Source organism: Cicer arietinum, chromosome 7 (genome assembly GCF_000331145.2).
Source record: "Cicer arietinum cultivar CDC Frontier isolate Library 1 chromosome 7, Cicar.CDCFrontier_v2.0, whole genome shotgun sequence".
NCBI classification, from domain to species: domain Eukaryota; kingdom Viridiplantae; phylum Streptophyta; class Magnoliopsida; order Fabales; family Fabaceae; genus Cicer; species Cicer arietinum.
Window position 1 is genome coordinate 1,243,179 of NC_021166.2, and position 23,540 is coordinate 1,266,718.

The 23,540-nt window shown below is 30.2% G+C and overlaps 2 protein-coding genes and 1 pseudogene across 2 annotated transcripts; all 3 read right to left on the reverse strand.

Annotated features, from left to right (window-relative positions):
* Nucleotides 1–2,815: 2,815 nt before the first annotated feature.
* LOC105852450 (cytochrome P450 77A1) lies at nt 2,816–4,728 on the reverse strand. Its single transcript, XM_012717835.3, has one exon. It carries the CDS (start codon nt 4,651–4,653, stop codon nt 3,127–3,129), a length of 1,527 nt encoding a protein of 508 aa, XP_012573289.1. The 5' UTR covers nt 4,654–4,728; the 3' UTR covers nt 2,816–3,126.
* A 1,394-nt stretch (nt 4,729–6,122) lies between these two features.
* On the reverse strand, nt 6,123–12,423 carry LOC101501316 (beta-glucosidase 46-like). Its single transcript, XM_012717837.3, has 12 exons — nt 12,179–12,423; nt 11,987–12,050; nt 11,762–11,826; nt 9,492–9,567; nt 9,320–9,394; nt 8,772–8,859; nt 8,415–8,673; nt 8,132–8,247; nt 7,767–8,022; nt 6,927–7,029; nt 6,735–6,843; nt 6,123–6,451 (listed from the first exon to the last, which is right to left on the reverse strand). The coding sequence occupies exons 1-12, from the start codon at nt 12,347–12,349 to the stop codon at nt 6,238–6,240; spliced, it is 1,596 nt and encodes a 531-aa protein (XP_012573291.1). The 5' UTR covers nt 12,350–12,423; the 3' UTR covers nt 6,123–6,237.
* Nucleotides 12,424–13,913: 1,490 nt separating this feature from the next.
* LOC101501635 (uncharacterized) lies at nt 13,914–23,427 on the reverse strand (annotated as a pseudogene).
* Nucleotides 23,428–23,540: the final 113 nt, after the last annotated feature.

Sequence of the window (23,540 nt, forward strand, 5' to 3'; positions counted from 1 at the left end):
CCCTAGAAGCTTTTTACCCACTCCAATTAGATTCAACCATGCACTCCAACAACACGCCATCAATTCCTTGTGCAACCCTCTTTAGGGACGGACCCACTTTATTGGATATTGTGTAGGTAATAATACTTACTTGGTTTTGATTTTTTTTTTTTAATATTTAATACACTACAAAATAATAGTTATGACAAAGAGAAAGACCTATATTAATAATGCAATTCCATTGAGTTTTGATTATTTTTAAATGTATGACAATTATTATAATAATATTTAAACATATTTAATTAATTAAAATAAATTAAATATATCTTTTATTAATCATTTTGATATATGAAATTACTAATAAAATATACATTTTAGATTGTATTTATAGTTTTATAAATACAAAAATTATATATAGCATTTAAGGATCACCATAAAAAGCCATTTCAATATCAAAATAACTATTTAATATTTTAGTATTACATGTAACAACGCTTAAATAGATATATGATATCCTATACACGAAATTGATGTGTCACTCTCTTCTTCCTATCCCCCACCAAAGACTTCATTGCCCCATCACCACAACTAAAAAGTGTCATAGATCTTTCCAAGCCAATTACATAAACCACCCTTTTTTTCATTTTCATATATTTTATTGGTAAAATAAATACTTTTAATTCATCCTTAATTTTGGTGAAATGTTTTATTCTCCTTATCATTTAATAATATTTTTAATTATTCTCTTTAAGAATATTTATATTATTTTATAAATATATTTCTTCTATCATTTTCTTTTATTTGCTCTTATATCGAACAACTAAATAATTATCACATTTTCTATTCAATTTATTTTTCCTTTACTTTATTTCATTAGTTTTGTTTTCTTAACCTTTCTTAAGAAAATCAAATTAAATTCGTGGGATTATCCTCCCCTTGGGAACCGGTGACATGAATTGATGAAAATAATAGTACTAGTACTACAAAAATACAGGTGGGAAACTTTTCTTACATTTTAAAAATTTAGTAATAATAATTTGTGGGACAGGTGGGAGTTGAGGGATTCGTTGAAACTGCAGGGTGCAATCAATAAAATTATTTATGGACACTGTCATTGGCTTTCAACGCGGCTTTCGTCTACGTCAGATCATAAATGGTTTTTATTTAGAGAGAAAAATATAATTGTTTTCGTTCATATACAAATAATTGATTTTACTATAGTATCTTTAATTACATGATGATGAAACATAAAAATTCATTCGTACCATAAATAACTATTCCATGGACTTCAATGGAGTGTCTCTTTTTGAATAAAGACCAACAAATTTAATGCATTATATAGGTGTTACGGTAAAAATGTTTATGATGAATGAAACTTTGAAGAAAATAAATATGTATTCTGTTAGGTGGTTTTTGGTTTCGATCTCTTTGGTATGAAATCATGCCTTGTCTGCATGAAATTAAGTGTTATAGTTTTGTGGAATTTTTTTTTCAAAGTTTAGAGGATAGTCTTGGTTATAACCCTTTGTTTTGTAAGAAAATTAGATGTTAGTAATTTAGAATTTGATTGAAAAAGTAAATAAAAATTAATTAATAATTATTTTAATTAAAATATAAATTTATGTTCTTTCAAACGATATGTCTCAAACTAAAGTTTATTAGCCATTAGAGAATAATTACTTGGCTAAATCTCATTATCTATTGGTATCATCTAACAAATATAACAATTTAGTAATGACATTTGTATTTAAAACAAGTTTGAATTATGTCAATCAACCTCTCTATACTATTTTTAATTTTTTAATTTTTGTTTGTTACATTGAAAGTTTATATCGTGTAAATACAAGTAACTTTTTTCAAAAATTCAAAATTATTTGATATGTTAGTGAGACTTTATGAAAATCAACGAGGTTTTATAAAAATGTATGAGATATTAATTTTGATATATCTAAATAACACATTATATGATTTTAGATTTGCGAAAAATTATACATACATAATCTATATAATATAAATTTTTAATTTAAACCAAAAAAAAAAGTAAAATTAAGGAAAATAAAAAAAAATGAATAATATTAAAAAAAGAATAGTTAGATTGCAATGATGCAAATCCCTTTGAAACAATTATCGATGGGGAAAAATATGGGTTCGTGAGGTTAAAGGAGAAACGCAATTCAATACAGAGTCAAATCTTGTGCTCTAATTACTTAATAATGTAATGGTTGCGAGACATGCACATTAATAATAGAAAATAATTGCATTGTACGTATCATGCTGGCATGTATAGGGATCTCAACGGGGTGCAGTTAGCAATCTTCCGTTATATGCTAATTGTATCTGCATAAGTATTTGTGTGACAGATTTTTCATAGATACTGTCTGGTACTTATAGACACCTACATATATTTATTAAATTAATAAAAACATTAATCTTTAAAAATAAAAATAAAAATAAAAAAGTGAAATTTCGCATAATTAACTTTTGAATACTATTTTGTCCGTTCATATAAAAAAATTAAGCATGTTATCCAATTATCTTATCAAATGAGACATATAAGGTAACTAAAGGTATACTGAGACACATGAGAATATATGTCAATTTTACATGTCTCAAATTATTTGCTAAGATAAAGGTATATTGAGACCAAACGTTTGAGTATTTGATAAAAAAAAAAAAAACCATAGATAATGTTAAAAATTTACCACATCATTTATTGAACTTTACAGTTGATTGATTAAACATTCATCAATCATTTATCTAAACAAAAAATCAGTGTAAATAGTAGGATATAAGTGATCCTTGAACATGAACATGATGATGGAGTACAAAATTAATATTCTCATCCAAAAAATGAAATATATATATATATATATAGTAGGTGACTACATTATATAAGTCTATATAAAAGAAAATTTGACCTTTATAAACCGAGAGACCACATATATGAATTTCTTACATGAAAATTACTAATGTAACAGTAGTATACCAATAACACACACTAGCAATGGAGCAAGCCACCGTGTATTCTGCCAAGTTACTATTCTTATGAAGCACTAAATATTAATTAATTTAGTAAATTAAGTGATTACTCATGGCATTAAGGTTTGCAAGAGATAATGCAAACAATGAAGTAATAGTAAGAGTAACTTAAATGGATCTAGGAACAATAACAGCCTTGAGAGGGTTCTTCATAACAACAGTGAAAGCAAAAGTCTCAGTCGGGTCGGGTGGGGAATTCGGAACCGGTAACCACCTAAAAGCAAGCACCATTTTAGCCAACAACATGTTTATATGTAAAATCCCCAAAGTCCAAGCCGGACAAATCCTCCTTCCAACACCAAACGGCATCATCTTCACCTCCTTAGTTCCCGTCACATCCACATCAACTCCATCCCCATTCAAAAACCTCTCCGGTCGAAACTCATTCGGATCCTCCCACATATTCGGATCTTCAGTCAACCAAGCTGTGTAAAACTCAACACTCGCATCCGCGGGAACAGTGTAACCACCAAGTTCCGTCTCCTCCGTAGCCGCGTGCGAAAGCACAAAATGACTCGGTGGATGACGCCGGAAAGTTTCCTTCACAATAGCACCGAGGTAATGCATCTTTTCAACATCGCTCTCCAAAATAACACCGCATTTCCCAACGCAATCAACAATTTCTCTATATAACCTCTCTTGAATCTCTTGATCCATCACTAAATGAAGCAACGCCCATTCCACCGCCGTAGCGCTCGTGTCAGTACCGGCACTCATAATCTCCGACACAAGTGTAACTAACTCTTCTTCTCCTAATTTTCCTCTTCCCGGAACTTCCAACGCAAACAACGAGTCCACGTAAGCAGCACCTACCGGACTCACCATTTCCGGATCTCCACATTTTCCGTCGCTTTCCACGTAAGCTTTCCGTTTCCTAATCAACGGCGCTAAAAGCTCCACCTGTATCTTTCTCAGTTTCCTCGCTTCCTTCACGTGCCCACGGAATAACGGCGTTAAAACGGGTAAAAAGTCTGGAAGCTTTGGAAGTGTAATGAGCATAACGTCTTTTAGAACGCTTTCAATTTTTCTGATTCTTTCCTCCGTTATTTTCGCGCCGAAACAGAGACATATGAGGATGCTACAAATGGTGAGTCTGCAGTTACTCATTATTTCGACGAAGCCGTTTTTGTGGGCCTCCTGTTGGATCCTTTTCATATGGGCCTCCATGGCCCATTTACGAATCCAACTGCATTGTTTTACTCTAAGTGGTGATATCATTTCGGTGACGAGGTTACGACGGAGGGAGCGCCAGAGTGGGCCGTATTCAGCGGAATTGATGGCACACTTTCCCATGCTGAAGATAAGGCGGATGGGTGAGTCTTTGGGCCTACTTGCGAACTGCGGGCCTCGTTGGATTAGGGCTTCGTGGATAAGGTTAGAGCTTGTCACGATTATCAAAGTGCGCTGGCCCATTTGCATTGTGAAGATTGGGCCGTATTTTTCACGTAAATCGCGAACGACGTAAATGAAAGGACGACGTTGGAGGATTACTTGAAAAAGGTTGCCAACGATTGGCCATCCCGGTGGTCCAGGTGGGAGGTTTTTGGCACCGCCACCGGTTTTGGACCAGCGGCGCCACCACCAACGGAGGAAGGCGAGGGCAAAAAAGAGCATTATAATGTCTACTAGCTCCATTGAGAAGCAAAGATGAAGAAAGAAAGAGAGATATAGTAGTGAGAGTTGAAAGTATAGTAGTGGTAAGGTAGAGAGGTATTTGCCCACATATATAACATGAATGATAGTGAATGAGGTTCACAATGGTGGTTAATTGCATTGAATAAAATTGTGCAGACGTAATTACTGCTAAAGTACGGATTGCTCCGCATCACGACATATATTCAACACATCTAAAGTTCAATGTATCTGAAAATGAAAATGATGTAAATGATATTAATTAAATAATATAATATAAAAAAACTACATTAGAAATTAAATAAAAAAAAAATTATTTTGAGACACAAATGAGTAGGACAGAGGAAATATATTTAATTTAGTTATATTTTTATACATTAAAAGAGTATAAATATGTATTGCTAGAAGTTGAGCAAGTATGAAGTATGAATTAAATGGAAAGTTGATAAAAGGATGAGTAATTAAATTCCGTGATATTAGTACAAGTAAATTGATGTGAAGTAATTAGGCATGTCGTGGATGTTTTCCTATTGGAAACAGGTGACACTAGTGGGAAACTTTCTTTACTTTTAATTGTTGTGGGACAGGTGGGAGTTGAGGTATTCGTTGAGATTTGCAGAGCGCAATGAATAGCAACATTCATGTACATAGTCATTGCCTTTTCATTGCGGAATGGGAAGTGGATCCTCAACTCCTCTGTTGCTGTCTCTCTGCTGTCTACCGTTCGATTAATCCGACGTATCCTCACATTGATTTCTACAAATCATCTATACATTTCAATCTCTTGCATCCTTCTCGAATTTAATTCATTTTCAGTTATATAAGCTGTTACTGTTGGAATAATTTAATACTCCATGTTGACTAATTTATAACCAAATATATTTATTTTGAGTCAAATTAAAAATTGTCCTAAAGTTATTTGTTAACAATCTAAAAATAAATATAAAAATAAAATAATGTGTAAAATTAATAAAATAATGTCTTTTTTATATTTAGTATGTGAGTTTTGCAGTTAGACTATCTTAAAAATTAAAAACCTTAGAAGGTTAACTTAATTATCATATGAAAACTTTTGAAGAACTTGGTAAAAAAGTTGAATAAGTGGTTGTCAACTTAATTTGTTTATCACTCAAATTAAATTGAGCTAAGTGATCGGTTTTAATTTAAAATAATTTAGCATTTAATATATGATTTTATCTATATGGTCTTTTACTGAGAATAAGATGGCTTTAAACGATGAGTTCTATAAATTTAGTGTCAATATTAATTCTTAGCTTCTACGTAGTCAATTGTGAGATTTCAAATGTTTTATGTAAATTGAGAAAAGTTTCACATGCACTTGAAGAATATATTATTTTATCAATTGTAGGAGGTTTCATTTTGAAGAAAATTAAAATGATCATAGTCATTGTTTTCAAGTTTTAACAACATTGAAGCAAGTGAATGAAATGGTGCTATAGGGGGTCAAGATGTAGTAGCATATAATGATCAATTAACCTTCAATCCTTCAGTGATATTTTTAAACAGAAATAAATAGCAACAAAATTTTCACTAATTTTCACATTAAGGTCTTAAATGAGTCATTTGTTACATTTTTTCTACCCCGGTTAATCCTGGTAAAGAGGTTTCTTTATAATAATTTGCAATGAATTGCTTGTACCAGCTTGCTGATAACCTTGGAGTTCTCTTCAGTGTAGCGAAATCCACATAGTGGAATCCATATCTTACTGTGTATCCATATATCCACTCAAAGTTGTCAAGCAAGGACCATGCAAAGTATCCCCTCACATCTGCTCCTTTCCTAAAACAGAGACGGATGAACAAATACAACAGTACAAATTAATGTCTATTTTTGGGAATTTGGAATTCAGATTCAGCTGCTGTCAAGGAATTCCAAATTCACACATTTGAACACATCGTGGTCGTCCGATCTCGATCACACAGTTAAAAAAATGTAAATTTTTATCTTTATTTTATAATTTAAAATACAAAATTTAAATTTTTATTGTCCAATCTTAATTGATATGACAAATGCGGAGATACGTGTGAACTACATGCATTCCTGGTTCCTATTTTAGTCTTACCTTATTGCTGTTGACAAGGCCTCCAGATGATTTGACATATACTTTATTCTAGTAAAATCATGAAGTTGATCTTCCAAAGTGAAATTAGGATCATCTTGTTGGGCATACCCTATAAAATTTTGTATTTATTTAATTATCAACGCACATAAAATTATTGAGTAAAAAAAACTTGACTAGGTCTTGCTTGCTTACCATTTTCAGTAATGAACATTGGAGTATTGTTGTATCTATCTTTCACATATGTTACAGTTTTCTCCATGCCTTGTGGATAAATATTAAACCAACTAAATGCAGTCTGCATGAAATTAAAATTAGCTTCAGACTTATTCATGAAGCTTTGAGGAAATTAAAGGTGCTAATGAAAAACTTTATTGAAAAAATCACACATTAAAAAGATATACAATTTTAAAAAAAAATTATAAAGAGTGACATTTTTTACCTCACAAATTAATTTTGCAACTATAAGTTAGATCTGATATAAAAAATATTTAATTTGGTCTGTGCATAGATATAAATCTCTATTAAAAACCTAATTAACATGTAATGAGTTTTTGAGGCAACTCATTCTCAAAACCTAGCCGTCTCTCTTTCTCTTCTACTTCTCTTTTCTTCACTTAAAAGGGATGATATAAAGTAAGTTTTTGATCTAAAATCACATTCTAAATTGTTTTTTCTCACATTCTTTTTTATCAAATTAGTAATATTCACACATATTTAATTTTTGTAGTGCTCTTTTTATGATTTCATTGTATTAGTGCATTATTTTGGTTTTCCACCTTGTATCGTGGTTCGTTTGGTTTTAAATTGAGAGATCAATTTCGATCTTATACAAATTTAATTAATGATTTTAGAATGCTCTACTTCAGAGACATAGATATTTCAATCCCTTCAATTTTTTTATATTTATAGATATTTTTGCTCTATTATACTATTAATCTGATTGATTATTATGAGTTTGATAACATATTCATCTTCTTTTTTTATAACAAAAGTATATGGTTTTCAGTAAAAAAAAAAAGTTTCTGAGGGTACTTGTTCTCCAATTGAGACACCATTTTTTCCTCCACTTTTCATGTATGAACCCTCTGTTCTTGAGATTCCAAATCTTGAATCACATGTGGTATATATGCAGTCTTGGACATAGGAAGCTGTGTAGTAGTTGATGCCAATAAAATCCAATCCTTTGTTGAGTTTCTTTTTCTCGTTAGTAGAAAATTTTGGTAAGAGGCATCCAAGAATGTTCTCCATCTCTTTGGGGTATTTTCCAAATATGATTGGGTCCAAGAACCTGCATTTTAAATTATTAAGTATCTACAGTATGAGGCTCTCATTCTGAAACTTAATTTGAGCGAATCAATAGAAAAAAAGTATATATATTATTTAAAGGAGAATAGTACCAATTGAAAGTGAATGATCTTGCTCTTTCAGTAGCCAATTTGTCAGCTGTAGAATTGCTGATTGGTTCATACCATTCATGTTGAAGCACTATACCAATTCTTCCTCCTTGCTCAGCCTGATTTGTCACTTACAAGATGCAATGTTTTATAAAACAATTTAATTAATCATGTATATGCTATTTCTAGCTGTAAAAAAACTTGTTTTGGAAGGTATCTCCCGTTGGAGAGTGAAGAAGCGCGGTAGTAACAAAGAGTCAAATGATTCAAGACCAAGAGACATTACTTGATATTTTGTTCTATATATATGAACTGCAGCTGCATGTGATAGGATAATGTTATGGGCTGCTAGAAATGGTTCTTTTTCTGAATCTCCTTCATTGCAATTTGACATTGCCAATGAGCCAGAGCAACGGATTGGGGGATATATACCCGATCGATAACCAAGTGGTACTAGATAATTTGGCTCGTTGAATGTCACCCAGTACTTTACTCTATCACCAAATGTTTTAAAACATAGGTCCGCATAAAAAGAAAAATCATCCCTGCATAAAATAAAAATGTTGAACTTTAATTATGAGTTGGTATGGTCAATTTGGTATTGAAGTTTCTTCATGGAAACTAGAAAAAAGTGGTTGCTTACTGTGATTGGGGACTTAGCCATCCCCCATATCTCTCCTCTAGTTCCTGTGGGCTGTCATAGTGACTTAGAGTCACAAAAGGCTGGATCCCTGATGAGAAAATTAATGGAATTTTATTCTTGAACAATAGCTTCATAACTACAGCTCTTCAGCTAAGATGAATTCATCATTTTAAAGGAGTTAAACTCATTGATGTAACAAGTTATTTTATTAATGTGACATAAAATCTATTGACGTAGAATTATCTAAATTAAATGGATTTATAATATACAAATTTTATGTCATGTTAATAAAAAGTTATAATATTACCACTTTTACTTCAAAAATCAAAATAAGAGACTAAATAATTGAATTTTAGAAAAGGGGCTGATTATGTGAGTAAATAATATTATGGAGACAAAATTATAATTAAGTCTCAAAATTAAGTTAGTGTTGAAAATTTAGAGAGATTGTTTTTTATTAAAATTCTCTCTTATTTTATCATTTCTTTCAAAATAAAAAATCTTATTTCGTCACTAAATTGTAGAACCAAGAGAATTAGAGATGTTACCTTTGAGCAGCAGGGCATCAAGTAGTTTGTTATAGAAGTCTATGCCAGCCAAATTGACCTCTCCAAATATACCCTCTGTGCACAATCATATGCCAGAAATTCATGTTACAACTAAACTAACAATATTTTATTGGAACATTTCACAATAATTTTGAAATGGAAGTTATTATACTTGGTAGAATTCTTGCCCATGATATGGAGAGCCGGTGGCTATTTATTTTCAAAGCTTCCAATAGATCTATATCCTCCTGTGTGTTTGATCCACATTGAAATTGAAATTATGAAAATCATATTTTTTTTTTGTCTTGTACACCAAATTCAAATGTTGAAGGCCTTAGGTCCGTATCATATAAGTTTGATACCAAATGTAGAATCATGCATGCATGATTTATGATATACTATTAGTTTTAGTAATTTAAGGATTTTTTTTTATATTTATTTAGTTTTAGGAATTTTATTTTATTTTTAAAAGTTGAATTTCACGATAATTTTGTTTACTATGATTTTTTTTAATAAAATTTCAGTAAGAAATCGTTTTGTAGGATACATACATATTTTAACATGTACAATGCATGAATCAAATCAAATTTGCACCAAATATAGGAAGAGTTAAAATTCAATTAGTATTAGAAAAAACTCTAGTCTTACTTTAAATGAAAATAAGTCTTAAATAATTAGGACCGATAAACTCAAGTCCTACATACACACGGGGAGTGAGCAGGGGCCTTAATAGGTCTTTTTTGGCCAATCAAATTGTTCCAATTTTTAAATTAAGAAAATGTGGTAATCTGTTATTTTTATTCTATTAAAAAGTTATTATTATTGATGAAAATAAAATAAGAAATAGAGTACAGATTAAAATTTTAGTTTTAATTAATTTTTTTAAAAAAATATAAATAATGTAATAGGATCTAAGATGAGGATTTCAAATAGAAAATAAATTAAGAATTATTTAACTAGGAGCAAAATATGCTGTTTTAATTAGTGATTCTTTTAAGTGAATTCTACAATACTATATTACTTTGAAATAATTAATTCATTTTTTTTTTCTAAAGGTACAATTTAAAAAAATTCATGTCGGGTCCTACAACTTACTTCACATATAGTGATATTTTATTTATATTTTGAGTTGTCCACACCAAAAACAAGCGAAAAATATCAACGTATATGAAGGATTTTTGCTTCAACAATTTTTAATTGTCTACTTTACCACCAAGACTATCTCAAGGTAAAATTATTGAAGGACCCACTTTTTGAGAAGGACTTGAGAAGAATCACCTCTTAGAATACAACGTGATATGGAATAGATTTTATATATATATATAAAGTAATATAATTAGCACACAAAATTTAATACATAAATTTTAATATAATAATATATTTGATATTTGTAAATTGAGTTTGAATTTAAGAAACAAAAATCATTTTCTATTATAAAAAGAAATCGTTTCCAAATAACATAGTTGCTTAAATAAATTACATGGATATATACTAATACTATAATGCAATTATATTATTATTATTATTTTGAAATGACTAAGACCTCTATAAAAACATGACTAAGACTTGAACAAGTTGACAAATTATATGCAACAATGATACATCTATGATTTTTTTTTAAATAATGACAAAAATTAAGTTCTATTTTTTATTTAAAAAAATATGTTTTTTTTCTTAAGAAAATATCTTATTTTTAGTAAAGTTCTGTTTTATATAAAAAATAAATTTTTATTTACATTCTGTTTTCTTTTAAATATGATAAAAATATTAGTAGTAAAAATAATAATTGAAAATTCTTCTAAAAACAGTTTTTAAAATAATAAAATTTGAAATCAGTTTTTAAAAAATAATAAAAAAACTATTTTAGAATTAATTAGTTTTAAAATAATTAAAAACATTTTTTAAATAATTTTTTATAATAAAAATTATTTTTTAAATAAATATCTAATATTTTTATAAAATTATATATTTTTTAAATATAATCTATTATATTTTATTAAATAAAATATGTGATCCATTAGATTTATAAAATATTTCAATTTTAAGAAATAGAGAGACTAAAATTATAAATTAATTAAAATAAGATATCAAAATTACAAATCAGTTAAAATAAAAAGACTATATATATATATATATTATAGGATATTTACAACAATATATACACGTCCATAATTCTATATATCTATCAAACACTTCATTTCTTTTTTATTATATCAACATCATAACATATCTATTAGATCATTTTCTCTTTTTCTTTTTGTATTCAAAATGTTTATGGTGTGTTGGGTATCCATCACCCTTTTTCTTATTTTTATGATAAATAAAAATGACACCAAAGAATGAAAGAGCATGATTAATAGTATATAATTATTTTTAAAATAGTATCTGTACGGACGAACCACCATATTTATTGAATTAGAATGTTAATTGAAGTGTACCAACCTGGTATCGATGATAATGATCAACAGCGATATCCCCGTTACTTCCATCGACTGTTCTACTTCTACCTGCAACAACGAAAATAAAAAATTGGATTTATTCACCAGTCTACACAACTTAATTTGTTTAACTGCAATGAAATAAATAAATTTGAGCAAAACAACTGGTATATAAAGTATCTGATATTACATATTTTAGATTTATTATTTTACAGCTAAAAACTGTTACCTCCGTGAGTGAAGTTATCCCAGTTACTTTGCCCCTTGCCATCAACGTTATAAGCCCCTTCATACTGTAAAGGATTGAATAGGAGGATATAATTAATTAACAGATGCATTATATATATTGATTGATCAGTTTAATTTGGATTAAATTTACTCATTTAAGTTTAATTTGGGAAAGCTTTGAATTAAAACAGACCTGGTAAGACGAAGAAGCAGTGCCGAAGAGAAAGTTAGTAGGGAATAGAGAGAGATTGAGATCATTTGAGAGAGCTACCGGATGATATGATGCGAACAGAGGAAGCAGCAGAAACAGAGTTTTCAGTAACAACGTGGAGAAACTCATCTTCTTGGTTGTGCTTCTCATCATGGACTATTATCTTCTTATTTCATACCGCTATTTCTCACGTGTACCACGCTTTATTTTATTTTACTTTATTTATTTAAGAAGTAGGTGAGGTGTTTGTTTATTGATAAAATTAGTTGTTAATGTCACTTTAGTTAATAAAAAGATGGTGTCTGTTGAATATTCTTTCGATTTTTCTGGAATATCAACTATTAAACATAAGAGAAAAAATGAGTTACAATAATAAAGAAAATACACGGTATGTGTTAATAGTGGGGATTGAAGATTGAGAAAAATCAAGTTACCATCGAATATATAATTATAGTTGTATTTTCCTCCTTAATTTATTAAATTAACTACTTTACCTTTTAATTTAAACTTAATTGCAATTTTAATTCATTTATTTTTACTAATTCACGAAATTAGTCTCCTTATTTTAAAAGTCGACAATTTTGATCACTTTCTCTGATTTTTTAACTAAAAAATGATGAAGTGAGATGTTTTAAATAACGTGAACGTAGAATGATTAATATCTATGAAATTGAAATAAAACGTTATAAAAACTTAGATTTCAACTTTAATTTTTTTCTTCATATTTTTAATTTTATTGATGACATATAAATAATTAATATATTTAGATGATTCTATATTATAAAATTATTTGTCACGTCAATAAAAATATGTCAAATCGCCGTTTTTGAGTTAAAAAAATATGACAGATGACCAAAATTATCGACTTTTAAAATAGGATGACCAATTTCGTAAATTGGTAATAATTGAAGGACTAAAACAACAATTAAATCTTCAATTTAATATTATTTTTGTTGTAAATTTACCTTTTATTTTAAGAATATTAGTAAAATTTAAATAATTATTTAATATAAAGAAAAAACTTATTTACATTTCACTAATACATTTATGTATTTGTATTTAATCAAATGAGTGAGTCTAAGTGGTTAACATACTCCGGTAAAGAACGAATCGTTTGAGAAAATCCAAATTATAATCACAATTTAAATAATTTTGTTAGATTTTATTTAACTATAGACAAATTTTGAATTACTATTTTCTCATTCCATTAATAACAAAAAGATTAAGGTAGGAAAAGCTATATATTCTACTTGGTCCAGTACTAAGTATGGCTTCTTTTTATTTCTTTTTATTTTTTTATTTGTAGGCTTAATTGTTTTTGGTCTCGCTATTTTAGCTGAATCACAAAAGTAGTTTCTTCAATTTTGGTCCCCAAACAAAATTTTGGTAAAAAAACATGATGAAATGTCATTCTTTTAAGTCACATCATAATCATAGATTTCATGTACAATTGTTTTATCACAAAATCTTAAGACATGATGTGGCTTAAATAAGCAGAAAAAAATAACATTTCATCGGATTTTAGACCAAAATTCTATTTGAGAGACTAAGACTAAGGAGAAATAAAATAAACTAAATGGAGAGATTATTTTCGTGATTCAGTTAAAATAGAGAGACTAAAACTGCAATTAAATCTTATTTGTATTATTATTATTATTAAACAACTATGTAATCACACTTGAATGATTAATATCATTATTTTTGGAGACAGAGTGTATAAGAAGAAGAAGAAAATCAATTAAGATTAAGATTACGCATGAGACGATTGTTTTAGAAGGCCACGAACAATAAGAGAAGTTAATCCAAGTTTTTCATTTTACGATCTGAGCTTACGGTTCTAAGCATGGTATCTGCCTTGGATTGTTTGTGCCACATTCTCGTATCCATGTCATGTTCGGGATTAATGCTCTCAGTTTTATGCTTTGCAATGAAATGTTTGAACCAACTAGCTGAAATTTTTGGAGTTCTCTTCTGTGTGGCAAAATCAACATGGTAAAGTCCAAATCTCACTGAAAAACCATAACACCACTCAAAGTTGTCAAGCAAGGACCATGCAAAGTAACCTCTCACATTTGCTCCTTCCCTACAATCACATAACAAATATAGAAATACTCAAGTATTTTACTTGTGTCCAAGAAAAAAATAAAAAATAATTTGTCAACTACTTTTATAGATTCGTACCTTATTGATGCTGCCAGATTATCTAAGTGATCAGATATGTAGTTTATTCTCTTAGTATCATTAAGATATTCTTCCTTGGTGTTACCTGGATCATGCAAATTCCCGTACCCTACAAAAACAATGGAGTAGAGTCAGTGAGAGACTCAATATTATGAAACTCAATGAAAAGTGTTCAAACTTCAATGTGCTTGCTTACCATTCTCTGTGATGAACATTGGAGTGTTATTGTACCTGTCTTTCACATAGGTAACAGTTTTCTTCATGCCTTGTGGGTAAACATTGAGCCAATCAAATGGAGTCTGCACATAACAATACAAGTTATAGGATTGAGTCTGGTTGTCCTTTAAGTTATTTAACTGTATCAGGTTAGTTTCTTAATGTTTTTGTCCAAGATAGTTTGTTTAAGTTTTAAAACGTGCACAACGTTGCATTTTTTAAATGATTCATTGTACATGTTTTATAAATTTAATGACCTGTTTGGGCACCCATAAAAAACACTTTAAGGACTAATTTGATACAATCAAATATTAATGTAACGTATCGTGTAAATTTGCCTTAAATTAAGATGCAAGGAATGGAATCAGCAAAAGGATGAAGTGCTTACAAGCTCTCCAATTGGGACACCGTCTTTTTGTGCAGTTTTTAGGTATAAACCCTCTGTTGTGGAGACTCCTGGTCCAGACTCACATACTGATGATATGCAGTCTCTGGCATAGTAACTTGCATAATGATTGATGCCAATGAAATCTAGTCCTCTCTTCAGTTTGGCTTCGTCGTTACTCGAAAATTTAGGTAATATGCTTCCTAGAATCATCTCCATCTCTTCTGGGTACTTACCGAATAAGATTGGATCCAAGATCCTGCATTATTATAGAATCAAACTTCGTGATCCGGTAGATTTTCTACTGTTAAGGAATCTATGCATGAGACACAATTACAGATTTGGACTGTTCAACCAAAGAGTCTCATGTTATGTCTTTGGTAAATCAGGCCAACAAACAAAGTTAACACGTGAGCCGCTCAATCTTGATCTAGCTGTTCAAAACGGTAAATGCGTGACAGTGTGAATTCAGGAAATCCAAATCCAGCTTTATGTGGTAGAAGTTGAATGAATCATGAATACTGAACAATGAAGAAATTCTACCAGTTCATGCTGAATGATTGTGCTCTTTCAGCAGCTAGTTTATCTGCTAAGGAGTCGCTTATCGGCTCAAACCAGTCACTGTGTACAATAATGCCAATTTCCCCTCCTTGCTCAGTCTGGACATGCCAAACAAAAATAAAGCAAGTTTATAATGTTTTGAATGAGTGTTCAGTCCTACTTAAATTTCCACTTTATTTGTAAAACCGGCATCATAATTATTCTGTTGATTGGCTTAAATGGAAACACAACAAATTTGAGTCCCTAGCATGCTACAAATTTACCAAATTACCTGGTATTTGTTTCTGTAAATATCAACTGCAGCTGCATGTGATAGGATAATATTATGAGCTGCTACAAAGGGCTCCTTCTCTGAATCTCCCTCACTACAATTTCCAAATTTGGCAGAGCAGCGACATGGTGGGTGTTTACCGTCACGGTAACCAAGTGAAACTTGAAGATTTGGCTCATTGAATGTCACCCAGTACTTAACTCTGTCACCGAAGGATTTAAAACATATGTCTGCAAATAATGCAAAATCTTCCCTGTACATGTCAAAATACATTAGTATCATTGTCTAGTTTTTCCAAAGTCAAAGTTCCCCTAGAAAAAAAAAATGATAATAATGATGTTGGTAAAGTATGGCAAAGGTATCGAAATTTGATATAGACCAACGATCTGCTGCAATAAACAAAAGACGCATTTACTTGGAGTTTAATCTGATATCAGACTACAAAATAACAAAAAGATTCTAAAACAATCTCAGATGTTAATTTGATATCAGATAGTTGAGATTGAAAACTGCGTGACGCAATTACTGCACCAAATCCAAAATGAACAAAATGATTTGTAGAACTAGTTGCTTACTGTGATTGGGGACTTAGCCAACCTCCATATCTGTCCTCAAGTTCTTGAGGCAAATCAAAGTGAAACAATGTAACAAACGGTTCGATCCCTGCGAATTTCACAGTTGAGAATAAATGCATAATTGAACATATATAGCATCAATAAGCCATAGGAAGATTGAAACCAAACCTTTGAGTAGTAAAGCATCAATAAGCCTATTATAGAAGTCAATACCAGCCAAGTTGACTTCTCCAAATCTACCTTCTGCTCATAGTAATCATTGTAAAATAGCTTGTGAGTTGATTACAGTACAAGGTACTTAATATCATCTTAGTTGAAATTACACAGATTTTATTAAAAAGCAAGATGCATACTTGGTAGAATTCTTGCCCATGATATTGAAAATCGGTAGCTGTTGACTTTGATAGCTTCCATTAAATCTATATCTTCCTGTTTTTATTACAAATTGAAATTTAGAATATCTAGATACATGGGTTTAACCTTTGAATATTAACTAAAAATTAAAGAGAATCAATGGGGAAATAAAGCATTGGCATCTCATTATTAATTATCTGAAAAATAAGTTAGTAAAATAAGTACTTAACTAAAACCATATGACTGAAAATTCATAAATACAGAAAATCCTCAAAATTGAGCATTTAATAGCTAATCCCAAAATAAAAAAAGTATGATATACACATAAAGAATACTTATTTCCAATGTACTAACTCATGCTAATAAAATGGCAAATATATGACATTTTTAGCTATAATTAACTCTGAAGTAGTAACACTTCCAAATAGATACAAAAAAGATGTGGTGAAGTTTATGATGTCTACCAGATACTGATGGTATTGATCGACGGTAACATCACCGTTACTTCCATCATATATAGTATCTGCAAAAAATATAGGAAGTTGAAGTTTGAATAACTAACTAGTTTATCTATTAGAAAGTGCAAATAAAGTAATATAGGTGATTGAATTAAAACTATGGCAAACAGAGAGTTGTTGTTGTTAATTATTATGACCTGGTTTGTGAGTGAAGACATCCCATATACTGAAGCCTTTGCCATCAGTCAAGTAAGCACCTTCATACTATAATGAAGCAAGAAGATTATTAGTGATGATTAATTGCAGAAAAGGAAGCAGAGATAAATATGAGGATGAAGGTAAAATAACCTGGTAGGAAGAAGAAGCAGTGCCAAAGAGAAAGTCGGTGGGAAAAGACTCTGAATTTGATGATGAGATTGCTCCAACGCCTGTGATTGTTAATAACAAAAAGAGTACTAGTAATGTATCCATAGTCACAGCTTTTTGAAATGTAGAAGAAAATATAATTGGAATTTGGAAGCTTGGTCTCAATTAAATTATTTCAATGCAAAATTCATTCATATTATTATTATTATTAATGGTAACAACAAACTGTTTGATATGATAATTCACCAACTCCACGCCTACTCTCCCTTCCCTGGGACCCAAAAGAAAAAGCCAACAAACCAGCATTGCGCTAAATAGAATGGTCTTATCTATAGTATATAGCTATATTATTATTCAGGTAACGACCTTATTGTCACTTATATTCTATCGGGAATGAATTCCCTCTCATGTTTCGAGAAATCATCATCCTTATTACGCAATTTTTTCTTTTTATAGTAAAAATGGGTGGCTTCTAAAGTGAGGTAACAACTACGTCCCTCACCGATGGACTAGGAAAAATATACCATCAGATTTGACCAATGGTCTAAATTTGTTAAAATTTACTTGTGAGGGAACCAATGGTCTAAATTTCTTAAAATTTACTTGTGAGGGATTTACTTGCTTAGCTTAAAATCTAGGATTGAAAAAAGAAAAAAAAGCTGGACCCTACTATGACTAGACACAATCTATTATATATGATGTGCAAATGCAAAATTGGCATGTGAGGTCATAAGTTTTATTTTGGCTAAGTATACTTTTTTTTTTTTATCATTTGTCTTGTATCAAATATTTATTTTTGTTTTTTTTATTTTATTTTTTAAATTTATTTTCGTCTTTTATCTTTTATAAATAATGAATGTTAGTATTTTTTTATCATAATTATTTCAAAAAAATTATATAACTATTGTCGTGAATGGTTGATATCTAATTTTAGATCAATTATGAAGTTAAGTGTATAAACTTAAGAAAGAGGAAATGAAAATACAAAAAACTTTGAGAAATGTCAATCATTTCAAACTATTTATATCTATTTCTAAATATGCAATTTGTGTTTTTTCAAGTGTAAGTTTATTATTAGGTTAAATGGATTTTTTTTAAAGAATATTATAGTAGATACATATTGGCAATTATTAAGAAGGATTCTAATGATCATTTGTTGCTATAACTTTTATTGTAATTATAAAAAGAACTAAAATACATCACTTACAAAAGTTAAATGATAAAAATTAAGAAAATAAATAAAAGATCAAAATAAATATTAAGTAAAAGATAAATGAACAAAATTATGTTTTAGCTTTTTTTTTTTTAATATAATGCCCATAAGTTAGCCACAAATGCTCTCTACTGTTCAACAATTCCTTAAGTAACTTTCTCTCATCTAAATATCTGTACTTTATATTTATATATATATATATAAATAAATGACTAAAATAAATATTAAATAAAAGATAAAAATTATATTTAAACATTTATTTATAATATATTAAAACAACTCCCAACTAATTTCATTGACACATCATCTATTTATATATCATCTATTTAAATTTATTCTACATTATAAAAAATATAACGTTGTAATACCTTATGTATTAAACCTATCATTTTTTGATAACTTATCAATGCATGTAATTATTTATTGTGACTATAGTGGATGTAGGCAAACAAATTATTGTGTGTTTTCTTATATTTTATTTTTGGTGTGTGTTCCCATGTAAAATTTAAGATGTGCATAGGTTTTTCCTCAACACTAATTTCATATTGTCTCATATTGTCAAACTATCGTAATTAACTCATTCAATTGTGAGGTGATAAGTTTGAATTCAAAACAAAACGTTCAACCTAACAATACCAATATTTATCAGTTGAAGTATGACTTAAGGACCACCTTTACTCCTTATCGTAAGTTAATTTTACATTAGTTTGTTTTTTACTCTAGTAGTTAAAAACAGTATTTCTGAGTTCAATCCACTGAAAATTAAGAATTATTGTCTTCATTTTAGTTGATTTGTAAGCATGAACATAAAATTGAATGAGCTTATATCCGTAGCGTTATTTTATCTTTGTTGGAGAATGCTCATCCCCCCTCGTGTTTGCCCATCCGCCTCCAATAATCTATTGGAAATTAGGATTCGATAAAAATGAGCAAATACAAAGGGTAGATGATCATACACTATTTTTGTATAATAGATAGTGACGTGGCAATATATGATCCAAATCTTGACCGAAACAGGGTTTAATCAAAATTTACCTACCTACCTTTATGATTTCTTTCCTTTAGGACCCCAAAGATTAAGACAACAATAGCAACATGATATAGGTAATGAACTGTCACTTATGTACGCTCTGCAACAAACTACAAATATATCAAACTTCTTGTAACAAAAGAAAATATTTGGCTTAATAATTGCATATTTGCGGTTTTGGTGAATTGTGAAATCTTTATATTTGATGAAATAACAGTTTCATGTAGGCTGAGAATCAGCCTCAACTATTGTAAAAAAAAAAAGGACCAGCCTCAAAACTTGCAACATTTCTGATGCATTGTTCTTATGTACTATAGTACATCCTTTTCAACCTCTGATTACAGGAAAGAAACAAAAAGTGAAAACAAGATTAAATTGCTATAACTATGGCCTCAAACTAAGCAGCTTGAATTTCTATTGACTTCATTATTATCCTCAGTAACATCAATTGTGATATCTCACTTTGGAGCTTCATTCTTGAGTCCTCATTCACTTTGCCTTAAATAGCAGCTTCTAAATTGCAAATTACTGTTTAGCCTGCTCAAATAATTAAAAGAAATAAAATATATCAGTTGTGTCACAAGTAATATAATGTATTGAGAAGTTTAGTTTTATTGATGACAAGCATAATGAATAAACATCAACAATAATTAATATGGTTATAACTTTCATTGAAGAAATGAGATTGCACCTGCGAATAGAGGAAGGTGCCAAGGATTGCAATGGCAGCTCCAAGGGCGTTGACAGGCTGAATTGGCGTATGGAAGATAAGGATGGAAGAGACAATAACAGAGATTCTCTTCATTGTGTTCCCAACGCTAAATGTTAATGGAGAAATCTGATCAAGAGACATGTAAGACACTTGATTGTACAAGTGGTAGAAGACACTCTGTGCGGCTACCCACCTGTAAAATTTATAAACCAGGAGTTCATTAGTCAAACACTTGATAAAAACAATGACAAATTTCAGGGAAAGGAAAGAAAATAAAGGGAAATTGCTAGCATCAATGCAACATAATTTCCTTCAGTGAAGGTCGAATTGATTGGGAACACCCAAGTTTGAATCCTAACAAAAACTATCATTGGTCAGACTTTACCGACCTTTCACCAAACTCCCGAACAGTACAAGCAAAAAAATATTAAAAAGTTTCACCAACTTAAGGATTTAAAGGATATGAAATAGCACAAAACAATGTGGGGAGATTTTTAGATTGTTGTGCTTACCAGACAAAATTAGGACCAATCTGAGACATAGCTGTTTGCCAGCCAGCAGCCCACATCTTTGGGCCCTCCACAGCAATAGCAAAAGGGGTAACAAGCAATAGAGATAATATGGAGAGGCAAGCATAGTAGTTCATTCCACTAACAGACATCCCTTTCATTCCCTTCTTTGAGAATATATTTCTAAATACAAAGGCCACATTGGATATCATAGCCCCCATAAACCCTGAAACATAAGAGAACAAAGTCGCCATCAGAAATGTTAGAACAACAACCACGGTTCAATGGAATAAAGATACAAAAACGAAAACAATGAACACACGAGATTTGATCACAAAATTCGGCCAATTTTGCTTATGTCTTTGACTATCGCACAACTGCAGAACCTTTTCATTATGATTCAAGCTTAATGTTTACATAGTACAACTTATGTTTAAATACTTAGTAAATATAAGTCAACATGAAAATGAACTATGTAAATAAGTGAATATAGTCTTACCGGTCATATTGAAATTAAGCTCAGTAACAGCGGCAAGTGCGCAACCTCCAATGATTGGTACCAGTGAAAGGTAAACCTGCAAGGGAAATGCTTCCCCAAGCAAGAGTCTCGATACTAGAACACTGAAAGCAGGCTCTCCACTTTTGATGATGTGTGTAAATGAAACTGCAACTTTGGACATACTCACAGTAGCTGCAACATGCCCAATTGTATGTGCCACAGCAACCTGCAGTTAAAATTCCACATTGAGTATTACTTAATAATATGTCCTTATTTCAAAAGCAAGAATGTTAGTATGTGTTTTGTTCAACCATTATAAAAATTGTTTTTGAATAAACTGATTTTGTTTAAAGGGAGTTTAAAGTAATTTGTGTGTAAATATTCACGTAAAAGTGAGCTGAACAATAAATTCAAGGCTAAACATAAATTATAGAAATAGGTCAGATCAATAGACAGGAACCTATGGTTTAGCTTTAACCAAATCCAAACTAGGCTAGACATTTTTTAAAATAAACTAGCCCAAGCCGATTTGTTTAAGTAAATATAAATAAAATACTATTACTATCTTCAAACTTGTTCTTTGTATCAAATCTTAAATTTTCTAACTTTTTATGTTATTTAAATGTAATAGTCTACATCAACTTTTGACATATTTAAAATTATCATTATAAAATAGTGTAAAAATACGATGTCATACAAAATTACATTATCTAAAAGGTTATGTTAGATCTCAAAATATAATTTAATTCCATTGACAAATTAACCCAATAATTTACCTAAAGATATGTTACACTACTTAAGTAAATAATTTAATATGAAATAAGTCTTTAAATAGATTAACATACATTATCATACTTTCAAAAAGGTTAGATCATAACTAAAAAGTAAACCTAAGTTAACAAGTCTGACATAAGTTATAATTTGTTTGATCAGACTTAAGTCTTAATTTGTTTGATCAACACATGCAGGAACCAATTCAATACATGTTTGATTTCACGGTGAGATTGACAAAGTCACGATGAACCACCGCTGTGATTTTCAAAAGCTACAAAGCATAGCTTCTACAAAACCCTGTCGGCTTAACGTGATTTTGCTAATCACGCCGCAAAGTCAAACATGCACTCAATAATTCTAAATCACTTTTATAATATGATGTCAAAAGCAATAAAAAAAAAAACAGATTGCATGCTTACAGGAAACAGGGCCTTCCAAAACTCCAAATTAACTTTAGGGACATCAGCAACCCTAGTGGCCCAAGAGATCAACATAATGAGAGAACCGGCAGCAAGAGACAAAGTGGAAGTGAGCCATGGATAAGGAAAAGCATTCAAAACCTTCTTATTGTATATATTGAACACCACATTCAAAGCCCACCAAGTACCAAAATACAAACCAATTTTGAGCTTTTGAGCTGCCTCAACACGTGCCTCTTCTCCAATGTTAATCTCCAATGGCTGTGACCTATCTGCTTCATATGCATGACACTCTGTTACCCTCTTTCTGAGGTTTATTGCTGAGAATCTGAAATTCTGCGTTGATGAGATGTATAGAGGTTTGAAAGAAAACAGAGATAATTCATTGGTGTTGTTTCCAACATTATGAAAAGTGGGTAATGTACAAAGTTTAGGCTTTTGAATAGAATTTGAGGAAGCAAAATTGGTAAAGGGTTTTGAAGATGTGTACTTGAATTGTGATATCATGATGCTAGTTGAATGTGTAAAACTAAAAGTGATGAATTTGTAGGTGATATTTTAGAAGAGAGTGAATTAATGAATTAACAAGGTTTGTTGTGATGATGAGATTTATGATTTGAGATACGCTCACAATGTGGAAGGGTTTAACGATTATTGCGAGGAAGGAAGAGGTGTTGAGAAAAAACAAACACAAAGGTAAAAGGACAACGGTTTTTCCTAGGAAAAGGTAGAGGAAGGAGACATTTTTATAGGAGGAAACAAAACAAAATTTATCAGAAAATAAATAGAATCAAGGTATAATTAAATTGGATAAGAGGATT

Coding starts and splice junctions, on each gene's coding strand:
- LOC105852450 (XM_012717835.3), bottom strand. CDS start 4,653: ATGGAGCTAGTAGACATTATAATGCTCTTTTTTGCCCTCGCCTTCCTC.
- LOC101501316 (XM_012717837.3), bottom strand. CDS start 12,349: ATGATGAGAAGCACAACCAAGAAGATGAGTTTCTCCACGTTGTTACTG. Junction 12,051..12,178: donor CTGCTTCTTCGTCTTACCAG/GTCTGTTTTAAT, acceptor AATCCTTTACAG/TATGAAGGGGCTTATAACGT. Junction 8,023..8,131: donor AGATCATTCACTTTCAATTG/GTACTATTCTCC, acceptor TTTAAAATGCAG/GTTCTTGGACCCAATCATAT.